The sequence below is a fragment of the Salmo salar genome, chromosome 14 (genome assembly GCF_965601325.2).
Source record: "Salmo salar chromosome 14, fSalSal1, whole genome shotgun sequence".
NCBI lineage: Eukaryota > Metazoa > Chordata > Actinopteri > Salmoniformes > Salmonidae > Salmo > Salmo salar.
In genome coordinates, this window is record NC_138304.1 from 80,777,970 (window position 1) to 80,790,262 (window position 12,293).

The 12,293-nt window shown below is 44.7% G+C and overlaps 1 protein-coding gene across 8 annotated transcripts in view; it reads right to left on the reverse strand.

The window, feature by feature from the left end:
* Positions 1 to 266: 266 nt before the first annotated feature.
* The window catches only part of LOC106570261 (receptor-type tyrosine-protein phosphatase U), a 326,028-nt gene continuing 314,001 nt past the window's right edge, over positions 267 to 12,293 (reverse strand). For 3 of the 8 annotated variants that reach the window (XM_014142381.3, XM_014142380.3, XM_014142377.3), the window contains 6 exons: positions 11,919 to 12,254; positions 9,919 to 10,044; positions 7,420 to 7,503; positions 6,234 to 6,391; positions 2,993 to 3,128; positions 267 to 2,769 (listed from right to left, as the gene is read on the reverse strand). In XM_014142381.3, the coding sequence (XP_013997856.1) occupies positions 2,689 to 2,769; positions 2,993 to 3,128; positions 6,234 to 6,391; positions 7,420 to 7,503; positions 9,919 to 10,044; positions 11,919 to 12,254 (921 nt within the window). In that variant the 3' untranslated portion in view covers positions 267 to 2,688. The remainder of the gene's footprint in view (positions 2,770 to 2,992; positions 3,129 to 6,233; positions 6,392 to 7,419; positions 7,504 to 9,918; positions 10,045 to 11,918; positions 12,255 to 12,293) is intronic. The other 5 variants (XM_014142386.3, XM_014142384.3, XM_014142383.3 and 2 more) reach the window with 3 other exon arrangements.

Consider the following 12,293-nt stretch of genomic DNA (forward strand, 5'->3'; position numbering starts at 1 on the left):
TCATCAGGCTTCTTCAATTAGGGCTCTGTAGCAGAACCAGCCAGTCAGTCTGGTCATATGATAACAGCAGACCATTAACGCTGCACTTCATTAAATGATAAGGAAAAATGTAACTACAGGTCAACAGAAAATACCCGGGGTTCTTGTTTAACAAGCACATTGTAATAGTGTGTGTGTGTGTGTGTGTTTGGGAATGGGAATGGGGGGGTTATTGTAGTGGTCTGGGTGTAGCTGGTGTAGAGGAGTCAGGCGCAGGACAGCAGAGATGAGTAACACAAGTAACTTTACTCAAATATTCCAATAACATGTTGTAATACCGAGCCCACAAATACGGACCGAACATACATAAAACAATCACGCACAGAGGGTTAAATAATGAACAAGTAATTGGGGAATTGAAACCAGGTGTGTAAAACAAAGACAAAACAAATGGAAAATGAAAAGTGGATCGGCGATGGCTAGAAGGCCGGTGACGTCGACCATCGAACGCCGCCCGAACAAGGAGAGGGACCGACTTTGGCGGAAGTCGTAACAGTTATATATGTGTGTGTGTGTGTGTGTGTGTGTGTGTGTGTGTGTGTGTGTGTGTGTGTGTGTGTGTGTGTGTGTGTGTGTGTGTGTGTGTGTGTGTGTGTGTGTGTGTGTGTGTGTGTGTGTGTAATGTCATCACATTCACTCTCATAAATACTTATAAGATGCTTCCTGCGTGAAAGGGTGTGACTAAAGGTGTGACTAAAATCACGTGTCGCAAAAGTGTCGCAAAATAAAAACATTACCTAGAAAATGCATGAATCATGTGATATTAGCAACATCGTAATACTTTATTTATTTTCATTTATACACTCTTTAGAAAATAAAACACATTGAATGAATAAATACAAATTTAAAAAGCAACTAGTTTTGGCAAACTGATCACCTTTGTTCCCACAACTAGAGACACATCATGTTTTTTTTTTTTACATTGGTCTCTCTGAATATAGGGGTTCTCGTGTAGGGTTGCAAAATTGGGTAACTTCCCCAAACGTTCCAGGCTTTCCTAAAATCCCAGTTGTAAGATTCCCAGTTAGAGGATTCCCTCTTTGCTTTTCGGTTCATTATTCAGCCAATGCACCAACTGGGAATTTCAGGAAAACCTGGGAATTTTGGGAAAGCTATGGGAATTTTGGGAAAGCTATGGGAATTTTGCAACCCCAGTCTCTGGTAGCAGTGGGGACGGTCCCCTGAAACAGACTGGGTCACAAACTGCAATGGAAACACTAACAACTGACTGGCATGCAGGTTCTCAAGTGGTCCTCATTTATAGCAGACATAACTCATTACAAATATAAAGCTATATGTCACCAGAAATTACATATAAGTAATATGTCAAATTGGGTGACATACAGTACTGTATAACTCCAATGTCATTTATAGACATATCTCATTACAAATATGGAGTAATATGCCTCCAGAAGTAACATAAATGTAATATGTCACCAGACGTGACATAAAAGTAATATGTCAAACTGGGTGGCATATAACTACAATGGTTAAAAGTCACTATTTTGACATATTCTAATGAGACCATGTTGTTCATAAACACAAAGATAATGGATTGGCACAGAGTTAATACGACAAACATCGATAAACATCTGGAAAACAATCTATTTACACAAACAATAAATAATAAACAAGATAGGTCCTTTCTGTACAGTATGACCATAGGATAGACGCACCCAACATAAATTCAGTGCCATTCTCTTTGTAAACATATTCTCTGCCATTCCAGCCTCACCAGAGAAAACACCAGCATACAGTAACAACATCGGATGTTCACCAACAGTAGATCATTGCATAATTTACAAGATCATTGCACGTATTACAAAACAAATACACAAGATCACCCAATAGTTGACATATTATTTTTGCTGCAGTTGTATGTGATGTCATTGTCTTGTTGTTAAACTTCAGCTTCTACTTTGTATTTTTTGTTGTTGTAATTGTTGTTGTCATTGACATAGTAAAATAAGGCAGGAAGTTGCAGAGACCTTTGAGTATACCACCAGTGGTCAAGTGACCAGAAAAACATCCAATGAGAAGAGAATGATCCTGCCCATTTCCTTGTCCTCTTCCTTGGGTTTGGCAGATAGTATGTGGCACAGAACAAATAGTAACTTACAGAGGGATACAAATGCAAGGGAAAGGACAATAGTACAGTATATAACAGGTTGAAGGTAGGAGCATGTCCCATCATCTCTCTCTGTCTCCCTCTCTTTCGCTGTCATTGTTTTCTTTTGCCCAGGTCAGTTATGGCAGCAGATACATTGAATCACCCAGACCTGGGAGAGGAGAAGAGAAGGAAGCGGAGCAGAGCAGAGCGGAAACCAGGCTAGACCAAGGCTGTAGACCCAAGGGGAGACCCAAGACGGAGTGGTGTGGACCAGGCCGGAACTGGGCCAAGACAGCAGACTGAGGCCCAGGCCTCTATCCCTACACTCCTTCTGGGGTTGAGCAGGTCTGAAAATACAGTGCTAGATGTAGAAGTGTAGAGAGAGAAGCAGAGCAGTGTGGACCCAGACTCAGGCCCAGGCTGTAAACTCAGGCTAGGACCAGGCTGGGAGGTCCAGATGATGTGGACCCAGGCTGAGATCCAGGCTAGGCCCAGGACTCCACCATCTCCCCTGAGCCTGAGCTGATCTGGGATCAGTGTTATCTCACTTCTATCTCACTCAGGCAGTCCAAGGCGTCCAGGTACTCCAAGGCCAGGTCATAGCAGAACCGGTACTGCTCCTGAAAACAACACAGATGTCAACATTTCTCTACTTTGCTATAGATGAAAGCTTGAATTCAATCAATCAGTGATCTGTATTTGAGTGCGTAAATACTGTAAACCACTGCAAGTTTGACTGAATTGAGTCTTAAGACATGCATGCTCCTGTCCACCATATTAGGTCCCCCTACCAAAAGAGTTTCTAAAAAAGGTCTTCCTGGTTAAATCAAGGCTATTACTTACCATGGTCTCCACCATGTTGGGTTTGGAGTTGCGTAGCGTTTTGGCAGCGTAGAAGACATCCACCACGCTGTGATGACGGATCATCTCTAGCAGCATGGTACAAGCGCAGAACGTACCGCTCCTACCGCCACCGTTTCTGTTACACACACAGGGAGAAACAGACACGTGGGTCAGTGCTTATGAATCATTATGTATACATTTTGTGACCACTGAGAGAGTAGCCTGTGTTGCAAAATGTGTCAGAATAAGTCAGATTGCGAAACCAGGGTATATGGTGCAGAACCCAGTACAGACAGACACACGGACACATGCCCCAAACACAGACATTGACACAAACAAAGAGACAGTCAGACACAGACATCAATATGAGTCACGTCTCTAGCATGCAGGGAAGATACGGAGGCTGAAGCCGTAAAGTGAAATGTCACAGCTCAGTCTGAGACTCAGATCAAGGAGGCTATCAGAAAAACAGCAACGCGGAGAACTTTGAAGACTAGCATCTGAGGAATGTTTCTCATTAAATCCAGAAACAAGGAAGTAAATCTAATACAGGGGTGCGTCTCAAATTGCACCCTATTCCCTATGGTAGTCCACTACTTTTGACCAGGGCCCATAAGGCTGGCCAAAAATAGTGAACTATATAGGGCGTAGGGTGCCATTTGGGACGCAAAGTTAGCATGTCAACCCCAGAGACCAATCCAGGCTGGATAGAGATATGTAGTGTTGCTGAAGTGTAGAAGAGGCTGGGGAACTAGAGCCTAGAGCGGATCCCTTTTATAGTAATTATGAAAAGTGTTCTGGTAAATAGGAGGAGTGTAGTAGTGAACACTTGGGGGTTGACGTTTTATCCTGCCACATTTATCACTACACACAGACAGGCTCAGTGCATTAAAGAGTAGAAAGTAATCGTTCACAAACATGTGATTTTGATAGTTGTTAAACTACCAAGTGGGATCGGAACCAACATGATAACACAATCTACTGAAGCAAGGTGTGACCTCAGATTACAGTTTTTCTCAATCGCATACAAGCAATTTTTTAACCTGTGTGGAATCGTATTTAGCAGAACAGCAATGATAAAATATATTTACAGGACTTCTGATAATTTACTTGCCTTTGTACATGACTTGCATGTCTTAGACCACCTTTCGCAAAACTTTAAATACAAATGCCATCAGGGAATACAAAACTTTAAATACAAACGTCATCAGGGAATACAGAATTCACTGTTAAGTGTTCTGTTCATAGAAAATAACATTGTTTTCATCAGAAGAGAAATGTGTGTGTGTGCTTCCGGCAATCAGTAAATACTACTGATCAAAATTCTAAACTACCCCATCAGTGTCACACCATATACAATATATGGAAATATCTAGGCAATGGGGACTGTCTAATTGCTATAATTATTTACATTATTGAGGACATGCAGAGATACAGAGAATGAAGTTGGGTTACTTCTAAGTAATTAGCAGTGTCGGGGTGGTTACTCAAAAAAAGTTATATATTACCTTTTACTTCTTTCAACAATAACAAATGACTTTACTTGTTACTCCCTGAGGAAAGTAATTAGTTACAATATTTATTATATTACTTTTGTGTTACACCCCGAATTGTTGCGCGCCTTCACACAATGTAAACTGTCATCTGTATTTTGCTAAGTATCTGTCTGAAATAGGGGGATTGTACCGTGGATAAGAGCAGCCTTTCCTCTAATACATACCCAGTTACAAGCTTGTTCAGCTCTCCCTGGTCCTCCTGAACGATTAAAATCAAGCCTTGGTTGTTTGAATGAGGTAGGCCTACAGTCACCTTCAGCAGCCATGGTCAGGTGTTGCGGGTCTTTCGCTAAACGTTTTGTGTTGGTGTGTTGCCTTTGCAGGTGCTGGAAGTCATGTTTCTAGCAGTGGAAAGGTGTTTTCGCCTGGGCATAGTTTACATTTTACAATTATATTCTTACCATTTTGTCCTGCCAAATCAAAGTAATGGGAGTACTTCCACGCTGAAGCAGTTAGTAGGTGTGCCTGCGTGCGTAAACGGGAATTTAGTGAGAGGACGAAAATATTTGAATCTGGGGCGGGTAGATTTTTTTATATTCCGCCAACAGAGAGGGAATAATGATCACAATTAAAAGTAACAATATATTTATTTGATCAGTAACTGGAATATTATTCTGCAAATTAGAACAGTAACTCTGTTATATTACTCGTTACAGCAAAAAGGTTATTACTGTAACACGTTACTTTGTAACGCCTCACTACTCCTAAGTCATCATCTTCGACATTGTAACCTTCCATAATTAAGCTTTGCTCTGGTGTGGATTGAGGCCTATACATTCATATCAGTTGTGTTCCTCCATTGTATTCACCTTTCTTTATTTCTATTGTGGATTGTGTTTCTGTGGCCAACGGAAAGTATACAAAACAATGTTCAAACCAGCCTTTGTATTGAATACATGGAATTGGATTGTGATGATACTGATGAATGGATCCTGCATACAATGTGCTTATTTCAATTAAAATATATATCAGGAATCATTTTTGATTTGATGTGTATGAAATTGTTTGGTGAAATATGCATAAAAGCAGAGTAATTGCCCATAATTCTGCACCTTTGGATAGTTGTACTTCCATTTTTGATCATCATGATTTAGTGACTGCAAAGAAAATGTATTGATATACTGGGAGTTTTCTGTTTTGTCTGCTTGGACTCTTTTAGTATGGTTGCATTAATCTTTTTGCATCCAGCCATGTTCTTTTGATGAATCTATTTTGACAGTATAATTGAGTTTTTCTGTATTTGTGTTTTGAGAAGGTATTTACTATTTTGCAAAAGGCCACCGAGTTCTGAGTCTTATGAACTCTGTTTTGAAAATTGACAACTTTGTTCCCATAAATGCTTGTACGCGATTGACAAAAACTGTAACATGTCCCAAAAGATGACTGCCACCTGCTTTCTGAACAGTATGCTCACAACAGGAGTCAACAAGAGCCAATGAAGCCTTTAATGTGCTATAAAAAATGGTTTGTATAGCGTCAGTATGGCCCGAGAATTAATCCAACTAACGCACAGCAGAAAACTTCTTAAACGAAAATCCTCAACGTTTGCGTAGATCACGCTCGCTGAAATCAATCGCAGTGCACAGGTCATTTGAATCGTTTCAGTGTATCCTATCTGCAAACAAAACTTCCCTACGGAATGATATAGATTTTATGAGTAAAATGGTGGACAGTGGTGAACTCACAGACAGTGGACGATGGTACGTCCCTCTCCACACTCCCTCTGCCAGTTGTGGACCTGGGCCAGGAGGCTGAGGAAAGCCTTCTTAGAGTCTGGGACGTCACGGTATGGAGACCAGCGCAGGAACTGGAAATGACGAACCACCAGCTGACCTTCCTGGAGCTGGATGGGCGGGGGCCAAAGAGAGAAAGGGAGGACAACGATAATGTTGTGTTAGATCCCAAATAACAGACTTGTCAAGCCCTTGATAGGAACACACACAACACATCACAGCACACTATCCACACCTTTCAGACATGTATAGCATCCTAGACTGGACACCTCTAACCCAGAAGGACACCATCTCCCTTGGGGCCGAGGCTCATATCACTCCAGTCTCTGGTATAGTAGTGTAGTGGTCTAGTGTTTATAATAATAATAATTTGGTGGGTGCTTATATTTGTCCCAGGGAAGAACGACTGCCAACACTCAATGAAGCCACAGAATTTAAAATTTCAAACCAGAATTTCAGACCATGGTACTGCAGGCATTGTTTGCAGAAAACAGGATCCCCCATTATAGTGAATGGAAAAATGGCAAGCTTTGTGTAAATAAAAACATGTTTTGAATACAATCATGGTACCAATCATTGCTTCTAATACACCAGATGTATTTCCTTGAACCAATTATTTTAAAATAGCACACAGAAGAAGGTACAAGGATAATTTAGTTGCTAATGGCAGCCTGCAATACCCCGGTTGGCTTTCAACTTGAGATACTGAATGACAGGGTGTAGCACTGAGCTGCAACATCCCTTCATGGAGTAGCTCAAACTGCTCATGTTATGTCTCCATGGGGCGCATCTTAACTGACTTAATTTGGCTTCAATGCACTATTGAATCTTCACATAGGAATACAAGGTGTCACGTTATCGATGGCTTTCTCCATACTTATAGAAAGTCAGTGACTTGTCCTACGTTAATACGCATTTGTGAATTGTTAATGTATTTTTTGGCATATTCCAACTCCCTCAGAGGTCCTCTTAGAGTAGGATAACGGCCAGGGTCAGCCATTATCAACAGCAACCCTGGAGAAATGTGGGTTAAGTGCGCATCAACAGATTATTCACCCGGTGTGTTACTGGTCCAACGCTCTAACCACTAGGCGACCTGCCACCCTTAAACGTGTTTTTCTACTGTGATATAGAATACCTTGCTGGGGAACTGTGCATCATCCTCCCTCCCTGTTCCTGTTCCTGTTGCTGGACAGTTCTGATTGGTAAGATCAGTGGGATCCTGTGAAAAGGCAGTGGGGATTGTTTGACAGCTGCCTCCCCCTCCTCCCTCGTCCGTGGGGGAGACTGGGGGTGACACTGAGGGGGACAGGGCTCTGACAGAGGTGACAGCGGAATGACATGAGGGTGAGGCAGGGGGAGGCTCTAAGGAGAGGCAAGGAGAGGGACTAGGGACGCTAATACCTGAAAGGGGGTGAGGAGGGAGAGGTTGGGAAACAGAGGCAGGGAGGCTAGCTGACAGGGGGTGAGGAGGGGGAGGAAGGGAGACAGAGGCAGGGAGGCTAGCTGACAGGGGGTGAGAAGGGGGAGGTAGGGAAACAGAGGCAGGGAGGATAGCTGACAGGGGGCGAGGGGGGGGGGGGGTAGGGAGACAGGCAGGGAGGCTATCTGACAGAGGGTGAGAACGGGGAGGTAGGGAAACAGAGATAGGGAGGATAGCTGACAGGGGTGAGAAGGGGGAGGTAGGGAAACAGCGGCAGGGAGGATAGCTGACAGGGGGTGAGAAGGGGGAGGTAAGGAAACAGAGGCAGGGAGGCTAGCTGACAGGGGGTGAGAAGGGGGAGGTAGGGAGACATCGGTAGGGAGGCTAGCTGACAGGGGGTGAGAAGGGGGAGGTAAGGAAACAGAGGCAGGGAGGCTAGCTGACAGGGGGTGAGAAGGGGGAGGTAGGGAAACAGAGGCAGGGAGGATTGCTGACAGGGGTGAGAAGGGGGAGGTAGGGAAACAGCGGCAGGGATGATAGCTGACAGGGGGTGAGAACGGGGAGGTAGGGAAACAGAGGCAGGGAGGATAGCTGACAGGGGGTGAGAAGGGGGAGGTAGGGAAACAGAGGCAGGGAGGATAGCTGACAGGGGTGAGGAGAGGGAGGTAGGGAAGCAGAGGCAGGGAGGCTAGCTGACAGGGGGTGAGAAGGGGGAGGTAGGGAATCAGAGGCAGGGAGGATAGCTGACAGGGGTGAGGAGGGGGAGGTAGGGAAACAGAGGCAGGGAGGCTTGCTGACAGGGGGTGAGGAGAGGGAGGTAAGGAAACAGAGGCAGGGAGACTAGCTGACAAGAGGGGTTGTTTTTCTAGAGGCTGCTAGACGAGCACCTGGTGTTGAAAGATGGATGTTACTGTAGGTCAAAGGGAGGTGTTGGGAAGTGCCTGTCTGATCAACGCTGTGAGACTAAGCTACCGTAAATTCCGGACTATAAGCCGCAACTTTTTCCCCAGGCTTTGAACCTCGCGGCTTAAACAATGACGCGGCTAATATATGGATTTTTCCCGCTTTCACATTCTGTGACGCACACATTCTGTGACGTGCTCAGTTTTTTGGCGGCATGAAGCTTTCATTAGACCAATGAAATTGCCGAACGGGTTAAGGTCAAACAACTTTTTTGTTTACTGTTTAGATTAAATCGAGCACTCTCAAACTTCCCATCATTCTGATTACGGTAGTCATTTTGTCACCCTCATCATGGCAAAGACACGGGGAAATGCATATGATGCAGCTTTCAAGTTGAAGGAGACTGATCTGGCTGTTGGAAAAGGAAATAGAGCTGCTGCACGGGAGCTTGGTCTTAATGAGTCGATGATAAGACGTTGGAAACAGCAGCGTGAGGAATTGACTTAGTGCAAAAAGACAACTAAAGCTTACTGCATATTTTTTATTTTTTGTTACAAGCCGTGTTTCGTTAAAGCCTATTTATTTTTGTTACAAGCCGTGTTTCGTTAAAGCCTATTTATTTTTGTTACAAGCCGTGTTTCGTTAAAGCCTGTGTAAAGTTAATTTGTTTCAATGTACCGGTAGTCACCTGCGGCTTATAGACATGTGCGGCTTATTTATGTTCAAAATAATATATATTTTTTAATTCAGTGGGTGCGGCTTATATTCAGGTGCGCTTAATAGTCCGGAAATTATGGTAGTCACAATCACGAAGACAACACGTCGTCAACGGCTAGGAGAGAGGCACACAGCTACAGTAATACAGCACACACAGACATAGACACACACACACGCATACACACGCACACACGCACACATTCCAAAAGAAAAGACCACAATGCCACGTCTACAATGATTTCATAGGCATTGAAAAGGCTGATAATTTGATAATTTTATCATTACACTGTCAAAAAGACATTTTAGGTCATTGAGAGTAATTGTAAAGTGTACAGTGACTAATGCATGCCTCATCTCCCATGTTCAGTAGACAGACTATGAAAGGATAAAAGGGGCCATTAGGCTCTCTACAAAATACGCATGAAGAGACTATGGAAAAATATGTTTTAAAGAACTTCACAAAATGAAAGAGATATGACTAAACTGTCAGACTTTCTGTGTGAGTCAGCAGGTTGATTTTCAACTGTAGTCCCTTAACTTATCAGAGCGCAAAAAGGGACTTTGACAGCCAGTCTATCATTGATCACGACCTACCCGCATGATGTTCTGAACCCGGAACAGACGAATGATGACGTCATCATCAGCCATCATGGACAGAAGCTCTACTGTCATTGGTCCAAACTGCTGCAGCCCAGGCTCTGGCCAGTACTGTAGACACGGCTGAGTGTGAGAGAGAGAGAGAGAGAGAGAGAGAGAGAGAGAGAGAGAGAGAGAGAGAGAGAGAGGGAGAGAGAATAGGAAGAGAAAGAAGGAAGATAATAGGTGATTAGCGGACTATGGAGGTGGAGGAGTGAAATCAAATCATTGTGTCACAGAGCAGGACGGCTGAAGTCAATAACAAGACACCTGAGGATCGACAAGACAGACATTTAGCCAGATCCACAATTATCCAACCCATAGCAGCACTGTTAATTGCATGAGCAGAAAACACCATCACTGAGTACAATCAATCCCATAACACTGCACTCACGCACGCACACGCCCAAACACACACACACACACACACACACACACACACACACACACACACACACACACACACACACACACACACACACACACACACACACACACACACACACACACACACACACACACACACACACACACAGTTTTACAGTGTTTCACATCTTTTGAATAATTCATCACTCTAAATCATTAACATTAGCCCATTATAAATGAATGCAGTGAGGTCAGTGGGGGAAAACTCGGCAGTGCCTGGTAGAGATACACATGGAGTCAATCAGGGATTGGTGCACAGAGCACACAGACTGGGCCAAGGTCTTTAGTCAATACAGGTCGCAGCTGCTTCAAAGACTCTCATCAGGCGAAGGGAGGAACGGAGGGATTGAGACACTGGGGAGTGTAGTGTTAAACTGCTGACAGTGATGGCTGTGGCAGCGAGGGGGACAGAGAAGGGAGCAGGAAGGGAAGGAGGAATAGAGGGGGAGGGAGGGATGGAAACACGGGGGAGGGTAGTGTTAACATGCTAACAGTGTTAGATGTGACAGGAAGGGGGAGGGAAGGGGATGGTAGGGGGGCGGCAGAAGGCCCAGGGGAGGAACAAGGTAGCGATAATGTCCTGTCACGTTGACAGAGAGGTGTTAACGAGGTGACGGGGGCAAAGGGAGAGATAAATATTTATACACAGAGACAGGTAGCACAAATGACTGGGGTACACTGTTAATCTACTGGTAGAGAGAGAAAGGGAAGGAGGGAGCGGTGGATGAGAAAGAAAGAAGACAGAGGAGATGGGGGGAAAGGGAGAGGGAGAGAGGGAGAGAGAGAGAGTGGGGGAAAAGAGAGTAATTAAGACATGGCAGAGAAGGATAGCAGGACAGAGACGATACAGGGAGGGAGAACAAGTGAAGAGAAGAGAAGAGAAGAGAAGGAGAAAGAAAGAGAGGAGAGAAAGGGTCAAGGAAGGAGAGAGAGTTGAGGAGAAATAGCGAGAGGGAATGACAGAAGGAGTGAGAGTAGACAAGAGAGACAGCTAGTTATAAATGAGAGTAATGGTGTAAACGTTAGCCAACCCAGCACCATGACACAGTGACAAGTGAAAGATAAGAAGGCCACAGACAAACCCAAGCATGAGCCAACACACAGGTGACATGCTAGATGAGGGAGAGATGGGGTGAGAACAGAATGATATGGATGTGGTAATGCCCTGACAAGCAGGCAAAAATGTATCATCCTATTAATTAATCTACACAAAGGCTATAAATCAGGATGCTATTACTTTCACATTTTAGTCATTTAGAGGACATTCTTATCCAGAGCGACATACAGTTAGTGCAATCACCTTTAGATAGCTATGACATGGGATTGGTCAGAGTATAGCTTTGACCAATCGAGTATGAGGATGAGCGATTTGACCGGTACCTGATAGCCACAGGGCTCGGTCGGTCGGTCGGTCAGTCAGTCAATCAGTCAGTCAGTCAGTCAGTCAGTCAGTCAGTCAGTCAGTCAGTCAGTCAGTCAGTCAGTATCATCAATTCCCTCCCCCCTTCCTTCCTCCGTCCTCAGCCCCTCACCTCCCCTCTTCTCACCCAGGCAGAGTTGGACTGGTTGATCTGGTTGAGCATCACCACTGAGGTACATCCATAGTCATAGACCAGCCTCCAGAAGTCTGCCGTGGTTCCCGGTAACGGGTGTGGCGTTACCACGAAGGCGGCGGGCCGGTGAAAGCTGTCGGTGAGAGCAGCGTTGATGTAGCTGTTCCCCTCGGCAACGCCCTCGGTGGTAACCAGGAAGGCCAGGGCGCGGTCGGGAGGCAGGACGTCCATGCTACGGTTCTTCTCGCGGTTCCTAGGCAACAGGGACACGCTGCACTCCTCCACATCCAGGTGAGGGGTCACAGAGTTCAACGTCTGGAGAGAGGGAGGGATGGAGAGACAGGGTGAGATGAA